The sequence below is a fragment of the Meles meles genome, chromosome 16 (genome assembly GCF_922984935.1).
Source record: "Meles meles chromosome 16, mMelMel3.1 paternal haplotype, whole genome shotgun sequence".
Classification (NCBI taxonomy): Eukaryota; Metazoa; Chordata; class Mammalia; order Carnivora; family Mustelidae; genus Meles; species Meles meles.
This window is the reverse complement of record NC_060081.1, coordinates 70,899,033-70,912,028: the sequence shown is the minus strand read 5'-3', so window position 1 is coordinate 70,912,028 and position 12,996 is coordinate 70,899,033. Positions and strand designations below refer to the sequence as shown.

At 44.8% G+C, this 12,996-nt stretch overlaps 1 protein-coding gene across 1 annotated transcript in view; it reads right to left on the bottom strand.

The window, feature by feature from the left end:
* Positions 1 to 12,996, bottom strand: part of ARFGEF2 (ADP ribosylation factor guanine nucleotide exchange factor 2) — a 101,448-nt gene that overhangs the window by 56,793 nt on the left and 31,659 nt on the right. The window contains exons 7-12 of the mRNA XM_045980405.1: positions 10,422 to 10,490; positions 8,493 to 8,644; positions 5,573 to 5,703; positions 4,226 to 4,460; positions 2,501 to 2,600; positions 1,622 to 1,761 (exon numbers count right to left, since the gene is read on the bottom strand). Of these exons, the coding sequence (XP_045836361.1) occupies positions 1,622 to 1,761; positions 2,501 to 2,600; positions 4,226 to 4,460; positions 5,573 to 5,703; positions 8,493 to 8,644; positions 10,422 to 10,490 (827 nt within the window). The remainder of the gene's footprint in view (positions 1 to 1,621; positions 1,762 to 2,500; positions 2,601 to 4,225; positions 4,461 to 5,572; positions 5,704 to 8,492; positions 8,645 to 10,421; positions 10,491 to 12,996) is intronic.

The window sequence follows — 12,996 nt, the reverse complement described above, 5'->3', positions numbered from 1 at the left end:
TGGGATGAGCCCCACATCAGGCTCTCTGCTCGGTGGGAAGCCTGCTTTACACCCCCCTCTCTGCCTACTTATGATCTCTCTGTCAAATAAATAAATAAAATCTTAAAAAAAAAAAAAAGAGTTGCATCTTCTACCTACTGAGCCAGCCAGGTGCCCCAAGTGTTATCTGGATGTTTGGAAGGAAGATATTCACTGCTTATATAATTTAAAAAACACTTCAGTCACTTTCCTTTTTAATAAACCAATAGGGTTGAGTCACCTGGGTGGCTCGGTTGGTTAAGCATCCAACGGTTGGTTTCAGCTCAGGTCCTGATCTTGGGGTCATGAGCTACAGCCCCACATCAGGCTCAGCGCTCAATACAGAGTCTCCTTGAATCCGGATTCCCTTCCTCCCCTTGTGCATATGCACGTGTACACACTCTCCCATAAATACAGATTTTAACCAGTAACACCCCCCCCCCAAAAAAAAAGAGAAAAGAATTTTCCATCATGCAACAAATGAGTGATTCTGGACACATTCTTCCTTTTCAAACACTCACAAATGCATTACATTTTAAGGCTTGCTCTACAAATAAAAATACTAATTTTTTTAAAAAGTAGCATTCCTTAAAAAATGGAACATGAATCACAGATAATCTAAAGAAATGCAAATATTTTCTACTCGAAACAGCACCCATGGTGGCACAGATCTCTCTGTGAATCTAATGACAGCCACGGACCTTCTAGGGAAAATGCCCATCCACCAAAATTCTACACATAATGCCAGCAGCTCACAGACCTTCTGACCAGTTCCTTCAGAGACCTTAGCTTAAGATCCTCTTCTCTGTGTGGGCAATCTAATGAGGCAACTGGATAAGAGATAATTTCCTTTGCCTTACTGGAGCCTAGGAGCCTGTTTTCATACAAGCTTTGGAAAGGTGACTGAGCGAACCGACTTCCTACAGGTCTTGGCTCAAATGTCACCTTCTCAGAAAGACTACCTCTGTGACCCTGTTAAAAATGGCAGCACCATTTCTAGCCCTCCTTTACCCGTGCTTTATTCTTCTCTGCGGCTTACTCCTCCGTTGCTGACCACAGCAGTTGTACACATTCATGGGCATTGCGTTTTTTTCACTGCTGTGTTCCAGCACCAAGGACAGCACCGGCCTGGCACACAGTGGCGCTCAATAAATGTTTATGGGGATGAATGCACTTTATTATTATTTTTCTCAAATGGATCCTTAAAAATAAAAATCCACGCTGGGCATGGAGCCTATCACAGGGTTTGAACTCACGACCTTGAGATCAAGACCTGAGCTAAGAGTCAGACCCCTAACCAAATGAGCCACCCAGACACCATGAAGCAAATGCAATTTAAGTATAAATGGGTGAGGAGCACCTGGGTGGCTCAGACAGTTAAGCAGCTGCTTTCTGCTCAGGTCATGGCCCCAGGTTCTGGGAATGGAGCCCTGCATCGGCTTCCATGCTTGGCAGGGAGTCTGCTCCTCCCTCTCCCTCTGACCCTTCCCCTGCTCATGCTCCTGTTCTCTCTCTCAAATGAATAAATAAAAAAATCTTTAAAAAAAAATACACACACACACACACACACACACATATAAATGGGTGTTTTCAGTGTTTTTACCTGCAGAGGAGTCATTCCTAGCTCGTGTCCACTTCTTCCCTGAGCGATTTTGGATAAATCATTCACAAGGCGCTCAAAAATGTTAGCAGCATTTAAATCACAGTCGTAGTTGACATAAATATCTACAACACACTGGGCGTCTTGGAAAATAACACAGAGATATTAGAAATTCTGATCCAACAGACACAACAGTTACATTTTCTTATTAAATTAGATCCTTTCTTCGAAACTGCTTCCCAGTGAATCACTGACTCAGGTAGACACAAATCCTTCAGGAAACACGTGTCAGATGTACTACAAGTCTGGGGAGGCCCTCTTCTGACGCCTGCCTCGGCACTCACTGACTCTCGAGCAGCTTACTCTGCCTCTCCAAAGCTCTCTTTCCTCCTAAGAAAAGGATAACAATGGTCCGGTCCACCTCTTTAAAGTTGTGTCACTTGTGGAATTGTGTCTGATGACAGACAAGCGGGAGGCTTGGTTACCAGCCACACAACTGTACGGTGATAAGGGAAATCTGAATTGACCTTGGGATTCAATCAAGGGCGGGCACCACTAACACCTTGGACCCTGTGACTGACAAAGTGTTCAGTTTGTAGGTGGAGTGACCAGGGATCCTGGTTTTGCAGGAGCAGGAGGCTTCCCAGGGTGTGGGACTTTCTGAGCGAAGACCACAAGGTACGGGCCAACCAGACGGAGCTGGTCCTCCTCTAAAGGAGAAGAGGAGTGGCACTAGATGTTCGGTTAGCATTAGCCTTTCAGGTGAGGCTTTCCCGGCGCTACATTAAAACTCTAAAAGCAGGAGGTAAAGGTCTCAATCTGGATTTTTGGAAACGCATTTCTGGGTATGTCAATGGATGAGCACCCTCAGAGTGAAAATACCTGCACAGATCCTCGTCAGAGTCTGAATGACCATCCACCTGTGCTCAAAAGAACTTGTTGATGTTTCTAAAATGTTCAGGAAAATCTCTTTGAAAAAGACCTACATGGCATGGAGACAAAGGGGACACCAATTAACACCGTTTAAATCGGGGCTCAAAAACCCCAAAGGCTGTAGGGGAACAGGCAGCTCCAACGAGGGAGGGAGCCTGGGGAGAAGTAAAGGAGCAGCGCGTCGGAACCCCGGCCTCCCGGGGAACAGCTAGCCGGGCAGGACCACAGCGACCCGGAGGATGGAGCCCCACTAGAGGAGCCCCTCAGCAACCAGCAAGAGCTGCCAGGCCAAGACGAGGGCTAGAGTTACGGTTTTGAGAGAAACCAGAGATCTGGATTGTCATGTAAAATGAAAGTGACTTCTCAATTTGCCAACTAAATCAGATTACTTCAGACAATGTATAGGCTAAACACATATGTTCAGGGGACTGAGACTAGCCCTTGGGTTATTTGATTTAAACTTTGGGTTAAAATGAAAGGCACCTCAGCCATCAAAAGAAATGAAATCTTGCCATTTGCGACAACATGGATGGAACTAGAGGGTATTATGCTGAGTGAAATAAGTCAATGGGAGAAAGACAACTATCATATGATCTCCCTGATATGAGGAAGTGGAGATGCAACATGGGGGTGCTGGGGGTAGGAAAAGAAAAAATGAAAGAAGATGGGATCGGGAGGGAAACAAACCACAAAAGACTCAATCTCAAAAAACAGACTGAGGGTTGCTGGGGGGGTGTCGGGAGAGGGTGGTGGGGATATGGACATTGGGGAGGGTATGTGCTATGGTGAGTGCTATGAAATGTGTAAACCTGGCGATTCACAGATCTGTACCCCTGGGGATAAAAATACATTATATGTTTATAAAAAAATTTTAGGGGCGCCTGGGTGGCTCAGTGGGTTAAAGCCTCTGCCTTCGGCTCAGGTCATGGGCCTCAGGGTCCTGGGATCAAGCCCCGCATCGGGCTCTCTGCTCAGCAGGGAGCCTGCTTCCTCCTCTCTCTCTGCCTGCCTCTCTGCCTACTTGTGATCTCTGTCTGTCAAATAAATAAATAAAAATCTTAAAAAAAAAAAATTAAAAATTAATTTAAAAAAAAAAAAAAAAGGAAAGGCACCTAACATCTGGGGCAGGAACTTTCAGGAAAAGGTAGTCTCTCACTCATTCAAAAAGTTCTCTGGGGGAGAAAGACAACTATCATATGATCTCCCTGATATGAGGACGTGGAGATGCAACATGTGGGGTTAAGGGGATAGGAGAAGAATAAATGAAACAAGATGGGATTGGGAGGGAGACAAACCATAAGTGACTCTTAATCTCACAAAACAAACTGAGGGTTGCTGGGGGGAGGGGGGGTTGGGAGAGGGGGAATAGGGTTATGGACATTGGGGAAGATATGTGGTATGTGCTATGGTGAGTGCTGTGTGTAAACCTGGCGATTCACAGACCTGTACCCCTGGGGATAAAAATACATTATGTTTATTAAAAAAAATAAGAAATAAATAAAAAATTTAAAAAAAAAGTTCTCTGGGGTGCCAGCAAGTGGACCGTCTAAGTCTAGTTCCTGATGACTATGTCACGAGGATTTAACTCTTCGTGTATAAGCACTATACAAAAAAAGAAATAAAACAAACCAAACAAACCGAAAAGACTCCCCCAAATCAATGTGGAGTCCATACCTCTATTTGCATTTTCAAGTGTATTTTGAAGTTTGAAAGAAGAGTAAGAAAAATGGCAAGAGAGAGTTCGAAGACATCAGGCACTGAAGAGACGCCATTTTTGGACAACGCCACACAAAGATACTGCTTGATCGCGTTGATGAACATCTCGTGAGTCCTGAAGACCGGGCCGGCGTTCTGCAGGACGGACAGGAGCAGCTGCAGGGAGACCACTTTGGAACGCAGCTCGTGGGATCTGGCAAAGGGAAAGACGGCGACAGTGCTAGAAGATTCCATTTTAAAGAGTGCATTTCTTGAGATGGCCTCACTCCTCTATCAGAGAGCTGAGTTTTCTGAGAGCCAGCGCGTTAAGAATTGGCACCGGCATCTAGATGCCAAGAGCGTGAGGGCAGATGGCACGAGGTGGGTTCTCCGGGGACCTGCAAGTCCGTGAGGACAAGAGCTGCCAACTCCTACTATCCTCTTCCTCTCCCTGCCGTAAAACAGGGGATGCAGCGGGAGCAGAGTAAGCATAAACCTACGAGTTCTGCAACTACAGTTACTTTACATCACACACGTGAGACTAACCACTGCGTTCTGCTCTGTCTTTACGGACAAACGGAATCAGTGCTCTTTCTTCACCCGCACCCACAGGCCTGGAAAGAAGGGAATGCTCCTGAATCATCTCCTTAACTAAGGTCATGATATCTCAACAGGAGAGGTGAGGGTTATTGTTAGCGACTAACAAGAACAAGGACGATAAAACTCATGATGTGCCGGGCCCCACACTCAGGATGCACTGCTACCACTTCATGTCATGGACCCTGTACGGCAATTTCCCACATCCCCATTTTTCAGATGAGGTTCGGTAACGCCTACAGCTATGGAGGCGCTTTCAAGCGACCAGGAGTGAATGCGGCTCTCTGGCTCCGTAGCCCTACCGTCTCTGCAGTAACTGGTTCACTACGAAGCAAGGTTTGGCTTCTCTGGGTTGCATCTGGGGCTTAAACCTATACCCATGGAGCAGAGGTTTCTCAGCAGGGCAGGGAAGTGAGGTTTGTACACATCCTGCCCCTGCCCACCCTGCATCAGATTAAATTCGTTAGTCAGGAAAAAGAGGGTAACACGCTCAGTATACTGACACTTTCTCGTATATAAGCCAAGGAAAGTAACGCTGGGCAAAATCTTGGTTGGTGTGGACACAGAGGCAATCTATTATGAAAGGGCTGTAGGGACAGCAGGAGTCTGAAAACTGTAAATTCCTGCATTCACACCAACCAGGGGACAGGGCACTGAGGTTTCTTGGAACCCCCAACATCCTCCTGAGTCATCTGGGTCATACACGGCCAAGAACTGGTGTCTGCTTACTTTGGATCTGGGGGGCCTTCAGCAAGGGGTTTCATGGACAGCTTGCAAAGGGAGCGAAACACCAGGAAGGCGTCCTTCTGCAGAATGTGAGAGAACCTAGCGGCCACCTGATGTCCCTGTGCATCTGATTCCTGAGGTTAGAAACAAATAAGAGAAAAATTAAGGGGTCAAAACAAAATTATTTTTCAAAAATAAAGAATGTAATTATTTCATGGAAATTTAAAATTCTGTTATTCAATGGGGAAGTGAGGAATGTGGGGGAGGGGACAATATGCCAAAACAGGAGCTATGGGGGAGTCATTCTGGCAATTCTAAAACCTTGTTCTTTGTTCTTCAAAAAGCGGGCATGGATGGCTTAAAATGATAAATGAGTAAATGTTAAACCATTAAAAATCTAAGACAAATACAGCTGACCCTTGAACAACACGGGTTTGCACTGCACGGGGCCATTTAGATGTGTAAATTGATTTTATCTTCCTTGTGATTTTTTCTCTAGTCTACATTACTCTAAGAATACAGTATATAATACATACATGAAATATGTGTCAATCAATTGTGTATGCTATTGGTGAGGCTTCTGGTCAATAGCAGGCTATCAGTGGCTAAGTTCTGGGAGAGTGAAAAGTTAAACGCAGATTTTCAGCCGCATGGCAGGGGTGTGTCACTGCCCCCAGCCCCCGTGTTATTTAAGGGTCATGTGTACAAGTAATTATATTAGTTTGGATAACAGCATTTCTAAGAACACTACTGCAGGACAGATGGGGGGAAATCCATAGGCATTTGAAAATATACTTCTTTAACTAAAAAAGTAAGCTGCTTTAAAAAATAAAAAAAAAATCTGTAACGTATGAAAAAGACGTATGCTCGATGTACAAAAAGTTCTTATAATTCATTAAGGAAATTACAGAAACTTTCCACCCAAATGAAAAGCAGGCAAAAAAACATGAATAAGCAATTCACTAAGAAATGCAAATGACGGATTAACCTAAATAATGTTACTACCAATTATTACAGCGGGGATCTTTCTCCCATCAGACCACCAAAATTTGGAATGAAGGCTATTGCCCAATTTTAATGAGGGAATGGGAAAATGAGCACTGATTGCCTACAAGTGGGCAGAGAGTCGAGCATTACCTTCCCAGCAGGCTAATGTGATGTTAAGGAACAAAAGCCTGAAAGCTTCCAACTCGTGACCCAGCAATATCACTTGTAGGAATTTATCCTAAAGAAAGAATTAAGGATGTGCACAAGATTTATCTATAAGGATGCTCATTACAGAACTATTTCCTGTGATTTAAAAAAACTGAAGTACCATAAAAACCTAACAAGGAATTGGCAAAACAGATTATGGCAATCTACAGGACAGAATTTTACATGACCACTGAAACAGTTAGGTCTGTATGTACTCATGTGAAGATGTCCATAAAACGGTGTTGAGGAAACAAAGCAAGTCACAGCCTAGTACAAAAAGCAAGAGTCCTTCGTGCGGACGGGAGTACATCTGTAAGTACGTTCTTAACAGGGAAGACATAATTCCATGGCGACTGCTGCAGACTGAATGCTTATGCTCCCTCCACCTCCATTCACAGGTTGACATCTAACCCTCACAGTGATGGCATCTGGAAGTGGGGCTTCAGAGAGAGGAGTCCTCGTGAACGGTATTAGTGTCCTTAAGACGACAGCCACTTGGGCGCTTGGGTGGCTCAGTGGGTTAATACAGCCTCTGCCTTTGGCTCAGGTCATGGGCCTCAGGGTCCTGGGATCAAGCCCCACATGGGGCTCTCTGCTTCCACATGGGGAGCCTGCTTTCTCCTCTCTCCCTGCCTGCCTCTCTGACTACTTGTAATCTCTATCAAATAAATAAATAAATCTTTAAAAATAAAAAAAAAGACAGCCATTTTATGAATCCGGAAACAGGCCCTCACCAGACACCAAAACTGCTGATAACCTTTATCTTGGGACTTCCCAGCGTCCAGAACTGTGAGAGATAAATTTCTATCATTTAGAAGCCACCCAATCTACGGTATTCTGTTATGGCAACCCAAACAGAATCAGGGTCAGGTGTTGGTTCTTGGTGGAGGGGCAGGGGAGCTGGGGGTGGAAAAAATCTTATTCTTTGTATGTATAAAATACAGGTACACGTATAATCATAAATAGATATCCAGTTTATCAGTGGCTTTAAAATTCATGAAAGGGGATGGTGTATCAGGAAAAGAAATATATAAAAAGGCTGGGGGGTTGGGTGCTGATAATGCAAAAGGCTGAGAAACACCCGTGAAAAGGTAGAGAGAGTGGGTTCAGGTGGGATGTTAACATCATATTTCTCCCTGTTTTGAATGTTTATATATAGCATTTTCAAGAAAACAACAAAGCTATTAAAAAAAAATAATGTGGCAGACACATGGGTCTGAAAGGATGTTCGTAATGTACACTAAGTTTCAAAAGCAGGTTACAAAACAGCAGTATATCATGTGATTATATTTAAGTGGAAAAAAATGAGAGGGAGAGAAAAATCTAGAAGGATATAAGTAATAGTTAACAAGGGTTATCTCTAGGTTAGGGGATTGTGGATGACTTTTATTTCCCTATTTTTCCTTCTCTCTTTTCTGATTCTTCTATAATGAATGTATATGAGAGAAAAGAGAAAGGCCAGGAAATCTAAGTTTTTAAAAGTCTGAATAAACAAGGTTAGTAACAAAGGTTAGTAATAAACAAAGTTTAGTAACAATGCTATATACACCAGGAGCACATTCCAAGAATGTAACCTACTAATACAAAGCACATGAGGCAAGGACTGTGTGACTAACTGAGTAAGGTCTGCTGGTTTTCACTCGCTGCTTCTGCTAGAGATTTAATCGTGCATCTTCTAAAAAAGCAAAAATCCAGACGGGTCTGTATAAGAGGGGAATCACCAACATACCAGATTATCCGCTGATGACAAGGACTGCCTGTCGTCTGCTATCCCATTGGTCTGGGAATTTTCATCAGCTGCTGGGGGAACAGCACCTTCCTGGCACTCCAGTTCACCCAGGACCTGCTCGGGTTCTGTCAGGCCGTGCTTCTGTGCTGCTTCTTAAAACACAGGTGCAAAAAATCATCACCAAGTTAGTACTCATCCCCAAAGCTCTGACACCAGGGAGAAGTTACTCACATCATCTTCCAGCTCCTGCTTTTTCCCCCTCTCCCTTTGCTACCACCCTAGGAGCCTGACATATACTGAAAAAGGCTTGACCAAAGTGGTGTTTAGGCTTTCCATGTGTCTACTATCCCCACCCCCCCAGAGGTTTCATTCACACTGCAGGCCATGTCAGTGGTGCCTCTAGAAATGAGCAATACAGCAGCCCTGCCTACCCGTCCACTTCTGGAAAAGCTTAGAAACAGCTCAGCATGGGGGCGCCTGGGTGGCTCAGTGGGTTAAGCCGCTGCCTTCGGCTCAGGTCATGATCTCAGGGTCCTGGGATCGAGTCCCACATCGGGCTCTCTGCTCAGCAGCGAGTCTGCTTCCCTCTCTCTCTCTTGCCTGCCTCTCTGTCTACTTGTGATCTCTGTCAAATAAATAAATAAAATCTTTAAAAAAAAGAAAAAAGAAAAAAAAGAAACAGCTCAGCATGAAAAGCACAGATTTAAAAAAAAAATGCTACTAATATAGGGGTTAGAGAAGAAGAGCCATATATATGAAGAGAGTTGGCAGTTACGACAGAAGACCTCAGTCACAAGGAGGAAAAAAACAAAGTAGACCTGAGCTTCCTGGCAGCCTTGTGAAAAAGGGAAAGACAAAAAATTAAAATTATTCTATTTTAAAGACATTGCTACCAGGACATACATTTCTACATTCTACTAGGTAATTTTATGTAATTCTACATTAAACAAATATTGAAATCTATGAATACAGATTGGTGATAACCTAAATCAACAAAAGAATAGGGCTTAGAGCAATGGGTCAAACTTCTCGGACTGCCACCCACAGTAAGAAATACATTTTAAAAATCATGACCCCTGGGGCTCCTGGTTGGCTCTGTTGGTTAAGCATCTGCCTTTGGCTCAGGTCGTGATTTCAGGTTCCTGGGATCAAGTCCCACATTGGGCTCCCTGCCCAGCAGGGAGCCTGCTTCTCCCTCTCCCTCCTCCCTGTTTGTGCTCTCTCTCAAATAAATAAATGAAATCTTTGGGGGGAAAAAAAAAAGGAAACACTAATTGTAACTCTCTGCTAAATTAATGATTTTAGACCCATTAATGGTTTATTGCCACCGGAGTCAAGTATTTAACACACAGCCATTTACCTAAGATTCGGGGCAAAGACCAAAAAAAAAAAAAAAAAAAAACCCCTTCCAATAGTCATTCTGAGCTCTACAAGTTCCATTCCACTGAAACCACACCATAAAACCGAGGGAGCTATGAATGAAGTCTAAGAAAATGGACAAAGCTTCTCCGTGCATCTGATACCTGCTGACCTGCAGACTGTCCCCTTGACACATCAGCGGCTATAGCCGTGAACATTCAGCAGCAATAGACACCACCTCAGGATTCACAGCCACTCCTGGAAAAAGCTGGATATATCTGGGAGTGGCCTTTGTCTTCCATGTGAAACACCCAATTCTAGCATCGTCAGACTGCCTGAACCCAGCCCCAATGAGAATAAAATTAATGACTAAAAAGATACTTTTTTTTTTTTAGATATTAAAAATATCCTTTTCAGATTTTTCTGAATCTCACAGGGAAGACAGGCAGATACGAGCAGACTCAGTTTCTATGACTTCACTGTGGGTTGGCATTCCGCCACTAAAACTATCTGGCCAAGGACTTTTTTGGAGCAGCGAGGAGGAGGAGAGGCTGGGTTCTTGGTTCTTACCTTTAACAGCAGATGTGACTACATCTTCTAAGATCTCCTTCACCACCTCCTGGGCCCCGTCATCAGTCCCTATACACACCCAAAGACACAAACACGAACACGTGGGTATTTCCCAGGAAACCGAAGGGGGAGAAGGAGGTCACATCTCAGGAGGCAAAGGGGGCAAACAAGTCCTCTCCGAAGCCCAATCTGATTGTGCCAAAAGAAAACAAGACCTGTGCAATCTGGAAACTCTTAGGCAGCATCTGCTATGACTTTGAGTTTCCCTCTGTAGATCATTCTTCCTTGCTAAAGCCCTCTCCACCACCCCCGCGTTGGACGCAGGAGCTGGATTTTACCCAGCTATGCTTCTCAGCAGAACAAAAGATGGAGCTTTCTCTTGCGCCTTCACCTCGGGCACCCCAGGGCCTTGGGAAGTGACATGCCTCCTGCTGCTTCGCTAACTTCGCACTCAGAACCACCCAGAACTCAGCATGAGACGTCTAATGTGGTAACTGAGGATTTACTACATTTTAAATCGAATTGTTCTGTCAGCTGTTAACTGCTTAAATGGGAGAGCTTCGGCACCAGTTGTTTTGGGAGTCAACGCTCCTGGACTAGACTTTTAGGAGTCAACATGCGTGATTTCTCAAACATCCCATTGACCAAAAAGGCCACCGCATTAAACTGAACCAAAATAAGCCTGCAAATTCTTTTTGAATTCAGTAAGGCCTTCCAGTCAAGTCCCTGTTTTCATGAGTTGTGTGTTTGATCCACAAGGTCCCGGAGAGCAGTACAAAGTATTTTCATTTCCACAGAGCAGCTGAATCCCCCCAAACTATTTATTTGTCACCCACCCCCAAGCTTCACTGAGGTATGACTGACAAGTAAAACCACCATAACTCTTTAGATGGGTAAGTCAACCTCCACGGAAAACATGGATGTTGCATTCTTTTCTGAGAGTTCTCAAAAGAACTCGGGGGAAAAAAAAAAGGCCAGCGGCCACAGTTAGAATCTCCTGCTCCCACATCTTCGTCTAAACAACGCGGTTTGGAATAGATGGGTGTGTGAGCACGTTTCAGGCGCTCTCGGGCCACCTTTGTCATGTTTGCTGTTTCCACCGTCACGAGGATCAGTGCATCACACATGTACAGTTACCACTGCTCCTCACACTCACTCACCTCTGGCAAGGCCATTCAAAGGACCAAAGGACTCACAAGCCAATTACATTTTCTGAACGTATGTTAAAATCAATGTGTCAATATTTATTTTTTTAAAAGATTTTACTTATTTATTTGACAGACAGAGATCACAAGTAGGCAGAGAGGCAGGCAGAGAGAGGAGGAAACAGGCTCCCCGCTGAGCAGAGAGCCCGACTTGGGGCTCGATCCCAGGACCCCGGGATCACGATCTGAGCCGAAGGCAGAGGCTTTAATCCACTGAGCCACCCAGGCGCCCCAATGTGTCACTATTTAAATAAACACTGTTTAGCAAAGGAGCCGCCTAAAACCATCTCCTCTACATGTGACAAGGTATTTCCAAGTTTCCTTCCAGGTCCGGCATTCTCTGATGCCACGATGTCATACAATGATGATGGCAGCTGCCCATCTCTACCATACATTCCAATGCCCGAGCAACGCCAGCATGCTGAATGCATGTCATGGGGGGTGATGGGAGCTGCAGGCTGGGGGAGGGGCATCAGAGGATGTAAAGCAGAGAGCCTGCCGGGTATACCGGCCTGCAGGTAGGCACTCCCCAGCCATGCACTACTTCCCCGGACCCAGCTTTATGGCGGTATCATCGACAAGTGAGACTTGTATATACTTAGGGGGCACGACTCGATGATGTGATGTATGTATATGTATACAAATCACACTGTGAAATGGTCACCGCAATCAGGCTAATTAACACTCTGTCCCCTCACACGGTTACCGTTGTCTTCCTTTCTTGTCTGTGGTGAGAACACGTAAGATCTACACTCGGCAAATTTCTAGCACATGGCACAGTGCTGGAACTATGGTCACAGTGCCACACGCTGCATCATCAAAACTCCGCACCCTATGTAACAAACCGTACCCCCAACCTGTATCTCCCCATTTCTGTGACCACCTTTCTACGTTCGGCGTCAACACATCTGACTCCTCTAGTGCCTCAGACACGTGGAATCGTGCAGTCTTTGTCCTTTTATGACTGGCTTCTTTCACTAAGCACAATGCCCTCCAGGTTCGTCCGTGTTGTTACAAATGGCAGCATTTCCTTCTTTTTAAAGGCTGGATAATATTCCAGTGTGTGCCTGCGTGTCTACGTGTGCACGCGAGTGATTTATCCATTCATCTTTTGACACTGACGTTACTTCCACATCTTGGCTATTGTGAATTATGCTGAACGGGGAAGTGCAGATGATCTCGTCAAGATCCTGATTATAATCTCTCTGAAGATACACCTAGAAATAAGACGTCTCGATCATAAAGTAGTTCTATTTTTAATTTTCTGAGGAACCTCCGTACTGTTTTCCATATCGGCCGTACCAATTTACATTCCTGCGGCAGGGCACAAGGGCTCCCTTCTCCCCCCATGCTCCCTAGCACTCGTCCTT